The following is a 15,241-nucleotide window of genomic DNA, read 5'->3' as shown; positions in this document are numbered from 1 at the left end:
ACAGTTGAAACATTGACATCCTACATTAAGAACCATAGAGAGCTAAATCTGTCTATATCAACTGTTGTATTCCAGATTCATTTGGTCATAACTCTGTAGCTATCACCTAATGATTTTGGCTCGTCTATCTGTGCCAGTTGCGGATGGTCAAGGTGATTTTAAGGCTGAAGGTTCCGGACTTCCTTTTGACTCCACCACTGATTTACTGGTCTGAGCTTACACTGTATTTCTCCTGTTTTTGTCAGTCATTAGGGACCTCCAAACAGCAGATGCAGTTTCCCCATTTACTAATCTTAAGATGGTGAAGGCCCTTACCTTTCACCCCACTATGTAGTCACACCCCACCCCAGTCAACCCTTTTGCCCAGGCCATTATCAGTGACATGATATTTTTGGGGGTGCAGCAGTGCAGGCAGGTCTAGACAGAGGATGTTTTGAGGCCTCCCCACCATCGGTAGCTGGTAGCCCAGTTCAAGCTTGACCTAAACATTCTATCTTTACTGCCACAATTACTGTATTATACTGTATCTAGCATCAACCCTCGCACCACCTCTTTTGAGCAGGGCCATGACTGTTCGATGAAGCCACCCAGGAGAGACTTGGGAAACAAACTGTTCTGTTTATTTATTTTATTTTGAAGGTTTTATATAGCGCGAACATGACCCTTGTAGGTATCAGAACGCTTTACAAGAGGTAGTTAAACAAAGGAGACCATGTACAAGAGAAACATAGCGTTTCGAAATAAAGTCTTATGTTCCAGCTGGATTGTTCTAAGAGTCTGCATCAATATTTAAGTAAATTTCGACATGAGAAGAGATTTGACATCTTTTTTGAAGTAGGTAGTTGAGGGGTTAAGTCTGGTCTCTGGGGGTAGTGCATTCCAAATCCTTGGAGCAATACCAGAGATATGTTTTCTTCTTGGCAAATCTTTGAGGCTTTAGAAGAAGGTTGCTGGCGCTTCTGGATGATCTGTTTCCACACGAAAACACCAGTTTCTGGGCCAGATAACTCGGTGTGTTGTGATGGATGGCTTTATGCGTCATGCAGGCGATTTTTAACTGAATTCTTGCTTCGAAGGGCAGCCAATTGAGCGCTTTGAAGTCAGGGGAGATGTGGCTATTTCTTTTGGAGCCTGTGATGAGCCTGGCCGCTGAGTTGAGTGATGCTCTTAGGGGGGCAATTGTAGATCTAGGGAGTCCACAGAGAGTTGCACTACCATATTCTAGTCTGGGAATTACTAGTGCTTGGACTGCCAGCTTGAAGTCGTTTACTGGGAGGAAGGGTTTTAATTTTCTCACAGTGCTCATCTGAAAGTTTGCTCCTTTTGCTGCGGCACTGATGTGTTTTTGCATGTTTAGGTTACTGTCCAGAGTTACTCCCAGAGACATTGCTGAATCTATTATAAGAGGTTGGCAGTTGAACGCTGTAAGTTGTTTAAGCCGTTCGTGTATGTTGGATGGTTGATTAGTTGGGGTGATTAGTAAGAATTCCTTTTTGTTTTTTTTTAAACAAATTTTATTGTGTCAAGCCACAAATATCCTGCAGAGCCCTGAAACCCAGAGAACATCTGCCACATATACGATACAATAAAAGCATTGATGTTTATGCTTTACAAATTATAACGCAACATATAATGACAACAAAAGAACAATAATAAACCCCCACCCCACCCCCCCAATGCACTGTCAAGATACTCTCCCCCAGCAATTGCAGCTCATCCCTCATAGTGAAAAACGAAATCCCAAAGAAGTACAGAGGAAGGCCCCGGCCAGGCCGAACCACTCCCGAACTACACTGTAACATACCTCCTTCAGTGCGCGTCCATACCAAGCGAGTCGGGTTCTAACGAAAGTCCTCTATAATCAGCCCACCACTTCCAGATCTTTGTGTGTTTACGTGGACATCCCCTGGCCTTGAAAATCGGGAGGTCCAGACTCATATTGAAGTCTAAGCCATTCTTCCATGCCGCAAAGGGGGGTTAGGCAGCCCCTTCCAATGGCGCGCAATGTCGTGTTTAGCTAGCGTAAGCCCCAAAAACATTAGGTGGCGTTTGTAAATGTTGCCTCCAATTCCTTTCATAACATGTAGGAGTACTAGCCTAGGTGAATAGGGAAGGTCCCAATCCAGAACCTCCGACAGGCACGCCGACACTCTCTGCCAGAATCGCACAATCACCCCACACTGCCACACTGTGTGAAAAAAAGTGCTATCTTCTTGCCCGCTTTGCAGACAAAGCGGAGAGGCTATCAGGCCGGCCCTATATAGACGAACACTGGTATAATACACCCGGTGTAAATAGTTGAATTGAATTAAGCGGAGCCGCATAGCGATAGCAGCCTCTCTAGGGGAATAAAGAGCCTCCGCCCAGTCTTCGCTTTCCAAGGGGCTTAAATCCTCCTCCCAGGACCCCCGGAGTCTACACAAAGTGGTGGAACTATTAGTCACTAAGGACTGGTATATTTATTTTTTTGAAAACATATTTTATTTATCAAGAACACATATCACGCAGGTCCCTGTAACCCAGAGAGCACTGCCCAATCATTATCACATCACAAGGTCTTGAAATTTTCTTTGTATATTGAAAATAATGCCGGGCATTTCAAACCAACTATAGCCCCGCGAAATCTGAACTTCCTCGCCCAACCCCCGGATCCCACCCCCCCGACCGCTAACCTACCCATGGGCTGGCAATGAAAGATAATGCTCTCCCTCCATTCGCCCAGCCGACCCACCGCCTGCATTACTTTGCACGGGGGACCTTCCACCACGGACCACTCACACCCGCTGTTCGTCCCGCCCAGCCGCTGGCGGCTCCAGAAATATCCCCCTGTAGTCAGCCCAGCGCTTCCAGATTTTATAGTGCTTGCGGGGGCACCCCCTAGCCGCAAACACCGGGAGCTCTAGACCCATGTTAAAGTCCAGACCCCTCTTCCATACATTAATTGAGGGGGCAGCCGGCGCCTTCCATGCCCTGGCCACATCTCTTTTAGCCAGTGTCAGGCCTAACAACAGCAAATGCCTCTTATAAATATTACCCCCAACGGCGTCCATCACATGGAGAAGAACCAACCTAGGCTCCGATGGTATGTCCCACCCCAACACCTCCGCAAGGCACCCAAGGACCCCCCTCCAAAAGCGGGAGAGGCCCTGACAAGACCACACCGTATGAAGGAAGTCCTCCTCCGCATGTCCACAGCGGAGACACTCCAGGGAGGCGATCAGACCCGCCCGCCAAAGCCGCTGCCTAGTATAGTACACCCTATGAAAAAATTTAAATTGGATCAGGCGGAGGCGCATCGCCACCGCCACCCAACGAGGCGACGCCAGCGCCTCCGTCCAATCTGTGTCATCCAATGGGCCTACGTCCTCCACCCACCGGTCTCTAAGGGTCTGCAGGGTTGGGGCCCCATGAATGACCAAGGCTTGATATATTCGAGAAATCTTGCGTTCCCGGAGGTCCCCCATAAAGACCCTGGCTTCCAGCGTGTTAAATTCGGCTAATTCATCTACGCCCTCCAAATATGGAGTGATTGCGTGCCGGAACTGTAGATACTTAAGGAACTGCGATGGGGGCATGTTGAACTCTCCCTGCAGACACTGGAATGACTTCAGTGTTACACCCTGCACCACATCCCCAAGCGTAGATATGCCGATGCGGTCCCAGCCCACGAAGCCGGTTAACGCAGCCAATTTGGGCAAGCGACCGTTATGCCACAGTGGGGTCTCCAACGTGAGCCTATCCCACCAGCCCATCCGTCTCAGGGCCTGTCTCCAGATTTGGATGACAACTCAAGTCACCGACGGCAACGCCGAACGCAAGGGAGCCGCATATAAGATCGTGTGTAGGGTAAATGGATCCATCAATCGTCGCTCGACCGCATATGCCGGATCACTTCTATCCCCATACCACCACTCATTGAGGACGAGGAGATGGGAAGCCTGATAGTAGGAGAGTATGTCGGATGCCGCCAGGCCGCCACTATACACCGAGAGGAAGCAGGTTCGCAGTGCCACCCGCACCCCGCCTCCCTCCCAAAGAAATTGTCCCAGAGTTGAGGACTGGTATATTTTAGAAATTTTATGATCCTGGAGATTCTCCATGAACAGTTTGGCTTCAATAGGACTGAAGTCTGGAAGGGACTCCAGTTTAGAAACACTAGGGAGAAGGGCATGGCAGAGCTGCAAACATTTGTAGAAGTGGGTCTTGGACATAGTAAAGTCCCGCTGAAGTTGCGCAAAAGATTTAAGAGTCGTACCCTGCATCACATCTCCAAGAGTGGCGATTCCGATGGCATCCCAGTCTCAGAAGCCCGCCAGACCAGCCAGTTGAAGAATTCAGTTTTTAGGTGGTTTTCCGTCAACCATGACTGAGTATTTTGTAAAGTTAGATTGAGAGATTTGATGTCCTCTGGAGAATTTATCTTTAAGTATAGTTGCGTGTCGTCTGCGTACATGTGAAAGTGGATTTTTGATGAGTCGAGAATCTCAGTGAGCGGCTCCATGAATAGATTAAACAGTGTAGGTGAGAGGGAGGATCCCTGCGGAACTCCTAATGTGACTGACGGTCGTGGACAAAGATTGGTTGACCTTGAACCTTTGGGATCTATTCAGGAGGAAAGAGGTAAACCAATTTAGTACTGACCCCGATAAGCCCATTCTGTATTGCAGGAGATCTAGAAGATTATCATGTTTGACGGTGTCAAAGGCCGAAGATAAGTCAAGCAGGATAAGTAGGCAGGTTTCGTTATGGTCTAGGATTCTTAGTGCGTCATCTACTATGTAGGTCATAGCCGATTCAGTACTATGTCCTGCCCGCAAACCAGATTAGAATTTATTGAGCAGGTGGAAGTTAGTGATGTGGTTATCTAACTGGCTGAGAACACATTTTTCTAGGCGTTTAGCCAGAGTTGGGATGTTGGAAATTGGTCGGTAGTTATTTCGGTCCGTGGGGTCAGCTGTCTTTTCTTTTTAGGATGGGGGAAACTTGTCCTGATTTGAGAATTTCAGAAATAGTTCCTTGGATTAAGGAAGCATTGATAATCTTTGTCCAAAGTGGCAGTAGCGCCGTTATGAGATCTTTGAGGTAGTTTGCAGGAAGGGGGTCTGAGAAATGGTTGGAGGGGTTTATGGACGTGAGTGCTTTTAGAATAGCTTCTTCGCTATAGGTTGTGAAGGTGGCCCAGTAGGCGTTATTTTTTAGGGTGCGCTTAGATGAGTCGGTGATTGGGGTTGCTAGAATGTGGGATGACGAGTACTTCAAAGTGTTAGATTGAGCCAATGAGGCCTTAAGGAGATCCGTTTTCAGGAGTTCCGTTTTTTCGTGAAGGAGGAAATTTCTTCACGAATGGGTGGCGTACCTTGACCAACTTGGGGAGGGCAAGCTAAGCCACTAGATTGAGTTTTGACTAGTTCAAATAGTTTTTTGGGTCGGTTCTCGGCTTTATCTAGCTGATTTTTTAAAAAGTTTGCTTTTGAATGTCTGATCTTTCTATAGTACGAGTTTCTGATGGATCGGAGCAGATTGAGAAGATCCGTGGAAGGTGATGACCTCCAGTGCCTTTCGGCTAATAGAAGGGTTCGTCTGTCCTCGTTGAGTCTGCCGTCATACTAGGGTTTGGAATTTTTTGTGGAGATCCTCTTCAGTTGTAGAGGCGCGGTTGTGTCCAAGATCGAGGACATGGAGTTAAAGTAGTGATGTGTCAAAGCTTGAACATCAGTTAGGTCTTCCGGGGGAGCAGGAGGTTGACACTGGCGGATGTGGAAAGGTCTGTTTTTTTTTTTTTTAGAATCCTCTTCCATATTTTAGGTCTCGAAGGTTGAACTGAGCGTAGTTTAACTGATTCCTTGATGAAGAAGGTGATGGCATGATGATCGGACCAATCACATGGGAGGATTGTACTAAGCTGGATAGCTTCTGGTTTGGCAATAACCAAGTCAAGGGTTGAACCTTTGACATGTGTGGGGCTATTGCAGATTTGGGTGAGGTCAAGGGCGGAAAGGAATGTTTTGAGGCTATTTACTGCCGGGTTTAGGGTCGTTCCAGTGCAAATTGAAGTTGCCAAGGAATATTTGAGTATTATGTTGACCAGTATGAGTGGTCACGATATCCATAAATTGCTCGATGAAGGCGAGGTTATCGCCTGGCGGGTGGTAGAACATGTGCAATGAGCAAATTGGTTTGTTATTACTTGTGATATCTAAGCAGAGGTATTCACAAGAGGATAGATCCGGTGAAGGTGAGCTGTTCACTGAAAGACTGTTCCGGTGAATGCAGGCAATACCGCCTCCTAGTCTATCAGGTCTGTCGAGTCTGGTGATGTCATGATTGGGGGGAACCAGAATGTCTAGGATCGGCGTGGAAAACTCATTTAGCCATGTTTCGGTTAGGAGTAGGAGGTCAGGTTCATGAGTGAGTATTAGGTCAGCTATGTCAGCTGCGTGTTTTGAGGCTGATCACCAGTTCAGTAGAATGCATTTGAGACACGGCTTCGTGGTAGAAGGAGGTTCCAGTGTTAATGGAACTTGCATCAGATTCTCCAGGGTTATATCTCTGTTGTTATTATTAGGGCCTCTGCATGTCATGTGATGGATGGTTTCGATTTGGGAGAGTTAATTCGGATTGAACGGGTCAGATGTGGTTTGGCTGGGTGCGGGGGGGATCGTAAGAAAGGAGTAGGGAGTGTATATCATTAGCAGTTAGAGTATTTTTCCTGCGGAACGGTCGGGTAGTGGAATTGCGGTTAGGTACTGTTCTCCAACTTACGGGTGGATGTTTAGGGGATCGTAGATGCCTCTGATGTTGGAGTGTGGGGCTGTTGCTGTGAGGGTTCCAGATCTTATCATCGACATGTCGTCTAATCTTGTGTTGCTGTCAGATCAGGTTCTGTAGCTTTTGGAGGTCATCTTTAAGAAATAGTAGTGAGAGAAGGATTTCATCGAGTCTAGGGTCTGGTGTAGGAGGCGTGTTAATTGTTTGGTCTAGGGGTAGGGTAGGGGTGGATGGGTTTGTGGTGTAGATTGGAGGGTGGCAGAGATCTGAGTCTGCGTGGCGAGGTCTACAAGTAAGGCTGTCCGGGGAGGGGGGAATAGCCAGAGGGGGAGAGGTATGTGTCGGAGGGGTGTGCGTCGAGATTAGGGTCGTGGATGGGTTTGGGTTGAAGATGGGAGGGTTGCATTGATCTGAGTCTTCGTAGTGCGATCTAGCTGTAAGGCTGTCTGGGGAGGAGGAAAGGGGAATAGCCAAAGGGTGAGAGGTATGTATCAGAGGGGTGTGCGTCAGGATTAGGGGCATGGGCAGGTTCCTAATGTACAGGGATCGATTGTAAGGGATGTTAATTGATTGGTTACTAGGAAAGGATTTGTGTGTGTGATTCTCAAAAACTGGGATGTCTCCTAGCGTTGAGGTGGGGGTATGGAAGGATAGGTTCGTAGGAAAATGCCCGGGGGGGTTATCGGCGTGGACATGGGGGGCGTGATCGGCATGGGGGAGTTATGGAAATAGGGGTGTCAGTGGCGGGGGGAAAGGGATTAAGGACTTTATCTTTGATGAGAGGGAAGATGTTGTCGAGTAGGAATAGGTTTCGGTCAGATGATTGCATGAGGATGGTCCCATTATGATAAATGGTGATTGTAGCTGATTCATTGTAGAGCGGGGAGGGGCGGATAGCGATCTTGAGACTGTGTGCGGTTTTCCTGGATGAGGAAACCGAGAGCATGGCGTAAAAGGCTTTCCTCCATTGAGCTCTCCTCTTTGTGTAAAAAATAATATCATTGGATAAAGTGCCCTTATTTGTAGAATAGTAGGGGTCTGATATTGGGGTTTCGGGGTATGTTTTTAGCAGCGAATGTTTGAATCGTGTGGCTGCTTTTTTTGAGAGGTTAGGGGGGGTATTTGATGTTATAAGTATGTTTACCTGTGCGCTCCATCGTGCTATTGGCGCTTAAAGGAGGGGTAGACAGGTAGGGGGGAGTGCACTAATAGTGGAGGGGTGATGTGCGGCGTAAGGGAGGGATAATGAGGGGTCGTATGATGAGTCTAGTGATGGAGCCGGTCCTGTGCGGTTAGGGATGCGAAAAATTAAGTACCATGTTAGGGAGAGAGGAGACGGGAAAGGGAGAAGGGTGAGAGGTAGTGGGAAGAGTGTGAGTTGAGCGGTCGCGCCTGTTGGTTAAGCCGGATGTAATTAGATAGGGTGCTGTAGTGAATTTTATTTATTTTCCAAAGATTAATCCAGTGTCTGCTCGAGAATAGCCCATTCCTATGGACATTAAAGTCAGTACAAGATGGCCGCTGTATTTGTAGAGGATAACTGGAGGACTGTTATGTAGTCCTATCACTCTGACTGTGAATGAGGCAGTTTTGAGGGTGCAGTCCTATGTCTCTCTCTATATGCACTGAATTGGGGTGGTCCTTTTACCCTCTCCGTGGAGGGTCTCGAGGAGAAAAGCCATTTCACTCTTTCTGCGTGCCGTCTTGCCTGCGAAGGGGATCTGGCGAGAATCATTTATATGGGTTTCAAAATGGAGACCCTGTGATGCCCCCGTAAGATAAGAAATAAGTGAGTGGCATTCCATAAGTCCATAAATTGGGCAAAGCGGAAAAAAAGGAACAGTGACATCAAAGTTAGAACTGCGGGTAATGCAATCACTGCTGATGACCGGTTACGAGTGACAGGGGGTCCCAACATTTGACTACGACCTCACACCCGGGAGGCAGTACATGCAGGCTGAAGTGCTCCCCTGCTGGTCGTTCGCGTCTGGGGCAGGTCCTCACAACCTTCGAGCCCCATCTAAAAGTCTCAGTGGGATTAGCGTAATCGAGTGTTGTCGTCGCGTGTGTGGGCAAACTGATCAGTCACTAAGCTTCAGCTGTTGAGAGGGGGTCTGGTAATGAGGGCGCTCCCTCCGATACCTTTCGTGCCTGCCTCTCCGAGTATAGAACTCGCGGGAGACGTCCAGGTCTGCTCAGAGCCGGTTAAAAACGCTAACCCGTCTCTGGCGTGTTCGAGAGATCACAGCCCTCCTCACCTCTCAACAAGCCAGCTCCGGTCGCCCTGTTCCGCAAGGAGAGGTCCGGATCCAGTGATGCCCGGGCTGCTCCAGCTTCGTGCAGCTCCTCTGCCGCGATGGGACGACCTTCCACGAGGGTGAGTGGTCCCGAACAGTCAGTTTTTGTTCTGTTGTGTACAAGTCCGTTTCAAATGTTCCTGTTGTCTTCCTGTTATCTGGGCCTGGCTAGGGGCTAATAGGGATAAAGGAGCAATTTTCGATCCATAGCCTCGGAGATCCCCTTTTTGAGCTCCTCACCCGTCAGCCATTTAGTGTTCTGTTGCATAGTAGACAGTGTCCTTGTAAATAGGTGCTTTTAATTGCTATTTCGAAATGCAGATTCCACCTTTGAAATATCCCCAGATGCCAGACTGGATCTGGGAAACTTCAACAGCAGTGCTCCTGTGCGCTTGCAGGAGACATCATATGGCTCTGCGATGGCTCCAAACCACCCAGCAAGTGACTGCATAGCCACAGAAAAGCGCTACCTCTACGTGCGGACGTTAATTCCTTTTATTGCTGCATCTGCTGATGGGGATCAGGTGTTCTACTCCCACATTTTGTGCATTTCCAATGATCTGTAAAAGTTTACGATTAGTGTGCTAGAGAACGATGTCCCCACTGAAAAGTACAGGCTTCTCAGCCATTAAATTAAAGGATATATGTTACTACCACCTTATTTTTAAATAACTGATTAGAACAGAATAATGATTATTTTTGTACATAATTACCTTTAGGAACAACTTTATGGATTACAAGATCCGCCAAACGTATATTTGGTCGACGTGCTTTGACAAACGCTGTGTAGTGTCCAGATCGCATGGATCCACTGTGTTCAACAACACCATACAAAGAATACAACACTTTGGTGTCACCTTCAGCAACATTCTGTGAAACAAACATATTACAGAACTGTTAGTTCAAAAAAGAATAAAGGATTGTGCATTGCCTACATATGGAGCTAAATGTGTTGTAATAGATCCTTGTATTATATTTGTGCCAATAAATTGTGGTTTTTGAACAAGTGCTAACGTACATCTGATTAATTCAAATATTAGATTAGGATAAATAAAAAAAGCAAGTAGAATCTGAATAATCATTCTACGCCCCTACAGCTCTCCTTGCTCTAAACTCAATGGGTATAGTTCTGTTACGAGAACTTATTGAAGCACCTTTAGCAAAGAATAAGTAATAAGCGATTGGGAACCCTGTAACATTTTCCTCTCCTCTAGCATTCATTAACATCTCTGGCACCCTTCCAAACAAGGCCTCCAACGTATTCAGCTACATTCTCTCACTTCCATCTGTCACATATATTAAGAAAGATAGCAAAGGTGGCTGGAGGATCATTTGGAAGAAGAGCGGATGTAGCAGTATCAGTAATTATAGGGAGTAGTATGTGCATACTAATACGTCCCAGACCCATTTTCCTTAGACTCGGAGTAAAAGTATAAATCATCCATAACTGAACACTAAGGTACATGGGACACTTAGAGGCACTGTTTTTTTTTGTTTTTTTTTGTTTTTGAAAAACCTTTATTGCACATAAAAATCAATACAAACATGGGCCTACAACCACCAGGGCTGGCCGCTAATATGTACATGTTCAACAACATCAAGGAAGCAATGGGCCCCCTGGGGCTCAGCCGAATTGACAGAGTAGTGAGTGCACCTCAGAAGTTATCTGGAGACATAAATTTTAGAAATACCAACAAAAAGGAAAAATAAAATAACACCAAAAGACAAGGCGGAAATCATCGAAAAAGAGGCGTCTAACCACGGCTGGGGGACCACACAGTACCAACTCCACCCTCGGGTGGTCAATGAGGATGATCAAGGGGGAGGTGGGGGCGACGGGAGAGCCACAACCATCTACAGGTGAAATGCAATAGTCCGGGAACCTCAGGATCAGGGGGACAAGGCAGCATCAGATGAGTCCACGAGGGGGGGTGTGCAGATGTTCCCACGGTACTCGTTCCACTGGCCCCAAATTCTACCCCACGCCCCCGGCTTGCCCCGGGCCACATACACAGTCTTCTCTCTGCACATGCACCAGTCCATGTTCTCCTTCCATACTGACACAGTGGGAGGCCGCCGGGAACCCCAAAGCTGTGCGATGTCCCTCTTAGCAACCATGTTCCCAAGGGCCGCCCACCGAGTCTGAGCCGCATTATAATCGTTAGGCTCCCACACGTTCAGCACACATCGGCGAACCTCAGGCAACAGGGCGACCCCAGTGACACATTCCATGACCGCATGCACCCGGCTCCAATACTCCGCAACCTTACGGCACTCCCAGAGAACATGGAGAAAAGTGGCGCTGAGCCCACAGCCGCGCCGACAGAGCCCGTCTTCAGAGAAACCCATCAGAACTAAACGAGGGCCCGTCACGTAGACACGGTGGAGAATTTTAAGCTGGACAAGACGGAGACGCGCGGGTATAGCCACCTCCTTAGGGGAGGACAGCGCAGACTGCCAGTCCTCGTCGTCCAGTTCCACCCCATCCCCGATCCACGCCTCCCGCAGACGCACGAGGAGATCCGCCCGAATGTTTATTAGTTTTTTATAGATAAGGGAAATAGTACTGTCGGGCAAGTGACCGTCGAGTATGCGGTCCTCGAGTGGCGAAGACACAGGGACTGCAGTCCCCGCCCCGATGGCCGAGAGCAAAGCGTGGCGAACCTGAACGTACCGAAAGAACTCCCTCTCACTCAATTCGTACTCACTCTGCAGCGCAGCGAAGGATTTATCCGCACCCTTCACCCAAAGGTCACCTACTCTGCTGATGCCAATCGTGTCCCAACGCTCGAATCCCTTTGTCGTCCAGAGGCTTCCCAATCTGTCAGACGCAAACAAGGGGGTCGCGCCCGTCAAGCGATCATTCCAGCCCATGGCCACATTCGCAGCCTTCCACAAGCGTACTGCAATCTTAGTGGGACCGGTTAAGGTCCTCCCAGCCGATCGAGAGTAAAGCGCTCAGTTAAAGTTGCCGCCAGGCAACAAAAATCTATCCATTTCGAAGCCGGATTCGGACCAGGTGAGTACGTGGCATGGTTAATAGCAGATAGCTGGGAAGCCCAATAGTACCTCCTGATGTCCGGGAGCGCAATGCCCCCGTTGTACCAGGGGAGAGTCAGTTTTGCAAGAGCAATACGTGCACGACCGCCCCAAACAAGTCTCCTTTGTAAGCTCTCTACTTCCCGGAAGTAGGCCGCCGGAATAATATCAAAGGAGTTCTGAAGTGCGTAAAGAAATCGGGGAAGAGACATCATTTTAAAAAGTGCCGCGCGACCGAGGGGTGGCAAGGGAAGCTTACGCCAACGGGCCACGTCTAACCTCAATCTCCGAAGTGGGGAGAGGAGATTATGCTCGTAGCGGACAGCAGGATCCAATGAGACGTACACCCCCAGGTACGTAAAGCCGGAGCTGGACGCCTTAATGGGAAAACGAGAAGGCAAGAGAGGAAAGCCACCGGATATAGCATAGACACAAGATTTGGACCAGTTAATGATCAAACCAGAGTTCTTGCCGAAGGAAGTGAGGATGTCAAAGAGCACATTGAGTGACTTACGTGGCGAGGTGAGGTACAAGAGAATGTCGTCCGCGTACAACGAAACACGATCCTCGAAGCCAGGGGCCCACTGGATCCCTCTTATCGACGGTTCCCAACGGAGCCAAGCAGCGAGCGGTTCCAAAGCTAACGCGAAGAGCAGGGGAGACAACGGACACCCCTGCCTAGTGCCCCTCCCAAGAACGAAGGGCCGGGAAACCCTCCCATTAACGACCACCTGTGCCAGCTGGGCAGCGTATAAGAGTTTAACCCAATTAATAAATCCCGCCCCGAAGCCAAACTTTGCCAGGGCGGCCCAAAGATACGGCCATTCTATCGTATCAAAGGCCATCGTGGCGTCCAAGGAAACCAAGATGGCCGGCTCTGAAAGATATTCCGCCCTTGCAAGTACGCCATGTAGGCGCCGCAAGTTAAGGGCCGTATTCCGGTGCGGGATAAAACCGGATTGGTCCGGATGCACCAGATCGCAAATAACAGTAAGCAGGCGGTTCGCAAGAACCTTGGCAAGGATTTTCGGCTCTGCGTTCAGCAGAGAAATAGGCCTATACGAGGCGCAACGGTCCCGAGGCTTACCGTCCTTGGGAATCACGACGATAGTGGCCAGGCGTTGGTCATCAGGGAGAGAGCCGAGTTCAAGCGACTCCGAGAACATACGACGGAGAAATGGCGCAAGTTTATCCGGTTGCAGTTTATAGAGTTCAATCGGGAGTCCGTTGGGGCCCATAGCCTTGCCTGAGCGAAGGGAACGAATCGCGGTTGCAATCTCGTCAACCGAAAGTGGGGCATCCATCTGCTCACGCTCCTCCACCGACAAGCAGGGCAAAGCAATATCCTTCAACAAGTGACGAGAGTCAGCCTCATCTCTAGTAGACACCGGGGAGTACACAGCACAGAAGTAGTCCGCAAAACACTCCACAATCTCACCAGGGTCAGTCACACTCACTCCCTCCGACGTCTGAAGCACGGGGACCACTCGATTCACTCTCTCCTTCTTATCAAGCCAAGCAATCAATTTACCCGCCTTATCCCCAGCATCATACAGTCTACCCTGCTGTTCCCTATACATTGTCCGAGCAGCATCCGTAACAAGGAACTTATATTCGAACTGCTTCAGGCTGAGGGCATGGAGCCCGTCCTGAGTGACACCCATCTCCAAGGCAGCCTCCAACCCCGATATCTCAGCCTCCAATGCAACCACCTCCCCGTTCTTAGCTTTCTTGGCCTCCACGATCAGGGATAGGGCGTGTCCTCGGAGGACCGTTTTGAAGGCCTCCCACAGGGACACTGAGGACAAGACGAACCCCTCATTCTCCAGAAAATACTGATCAAGCGACTTAATGAGACCCTTGCGAATCTTGGGGTCACGCAAGTACCAGGGGTTAATGGGGGCGATCCGCCCGGCGGATCGCATCCCGGTGTCGAAGAGGTGCCACAATGGGGAATGATCGGAGATGCCCCGGGCCAGGTGCTTAACCTCCCGGACCCGGGTGGTCTGGGCCGCGGGCATTAGAAAATAATCTAGTCTGGAAAGACTCCCGTGGGCCCCGGAGTGGAATGTGTACTGACTCTGTGTCGGATGTATCAACCTCCAGCAGTCCACCAGACCGAAAGTGTCCAAGAACCCGCCGAGCCACTCCTGGCCGGCAGAGAGGGCCCTGGGAGGGTAACGATCTAACTCGCCAGAAATCACGGAATTAAAATCCCCACCCACAATCAGGAGACTATCAGGAAGTTCAAGTAACATACGACCCACATCAGAGAAAGTGGAGGTCTGGAGGCCCGGGGGAACATAGACCGAAACCAATGAAAGAGTTTGCCCCTCCCACCGCCCAGTCAAAGACGCATAGCGCCCTCTATCATCAAGAGTAACTTTGTCAATCTCAAGTGGGAGGGAAGAGCGCAGTAAGATGCCCACCCCTCTGGAGCCAGTGGTGAAGCCAGAGTGTGCGACCAGTCGGTAGCCCCCCCTGTTCATAGCATGACATACATTTCCCACCAAGTGCGTCTCTTGAAGAAATACCACATCAGGGGCCAATCGACGCAAATATTGCAACACAACCCCACGTTTGATACGGTCCCCCAATCCGTTGACGTTCCAAGACATCAGTTTCAACCCGTCCCCCCCCATCCCAACACAAGAAGCTGGAACCCCCGGGCACGCAGCCAGACACCTGAAACTGAAAGAAAACAATAACACCGCCTTGAAAAGAAAAAACACACAACCCATCCACCACTGCCACCCTCCCACCCCCACACCATTGCCACCCCCTCACCCTGCACCCCTGTGGACTATACAGCCCCCCCAACTTGCAGTGTGCCTGTCGCCCTAACAATCCCATGCTACAAAAAGAACCTAGAGGAGGAAAGGGACCCGTCCCCGCCCGCACCCAGACGAAACATTAATAGACAAAATATACAATTGAAGTAGAACCTGGCTGAGCACAGAAGGAAATGTCAAAGTGGAGGACCAAGAATTATTCCTGCAGAGGCCCACCGCCCTCGGCACCGCCAGTACGCCCAGTTCGGTCTCCTGGTTCCGGCAGGGAATCCAACCAGTCACTCACTGTGTCGGGGCATTCAAAGAAGAGAGTCCGAACTTCATATTCCACACGAAGCCTGGCAG

General features: G+C 49.3%; 1 protein-coding gene across 3 annotated transcripts in view; it reads right to left on the bottom strand.

Moving 5' to 3' along the window:
• USP16 (ubiquitin specific peptidase 16) overlaps positions 1–15,241 on the bottom strand; it is a 337,101-nt gene that overhangs the window by 14,223 nt on the left and 307,637 nt on the right. For all 3 annotated transcript variants that reach the window (XM_085623085.1, XM_085623084.1, XM_085623086.1), the window contains one exon: positions 9,779–9,935. In XM_085623085.1, the coding sequence (XP_085479211.1) occupies positions 9,779–9,935 (157 nt within the window). The remainder of the gene's footprint in view (positions 1–9,778; positions 9,936–15,241) is intronic.

The sequence above is a fragment of the Triturus cristatus genome, chromosome 8, assembly GCF_964204655.1.
Source record: "Triturus cristatus chromosome 8, aTriCri1.1, whole genome shotgun sequence".
Classification (NCBI taxonomy): domain Eukaryota; kingdom Metazoa; phylum Chordata; class Amphibia; order Caudata; family Salamandridae; genus Triturus; species Triturus cristatus.
This window is presented reverse-complemented; position numbering and strand designations above follow the sequence as displayed.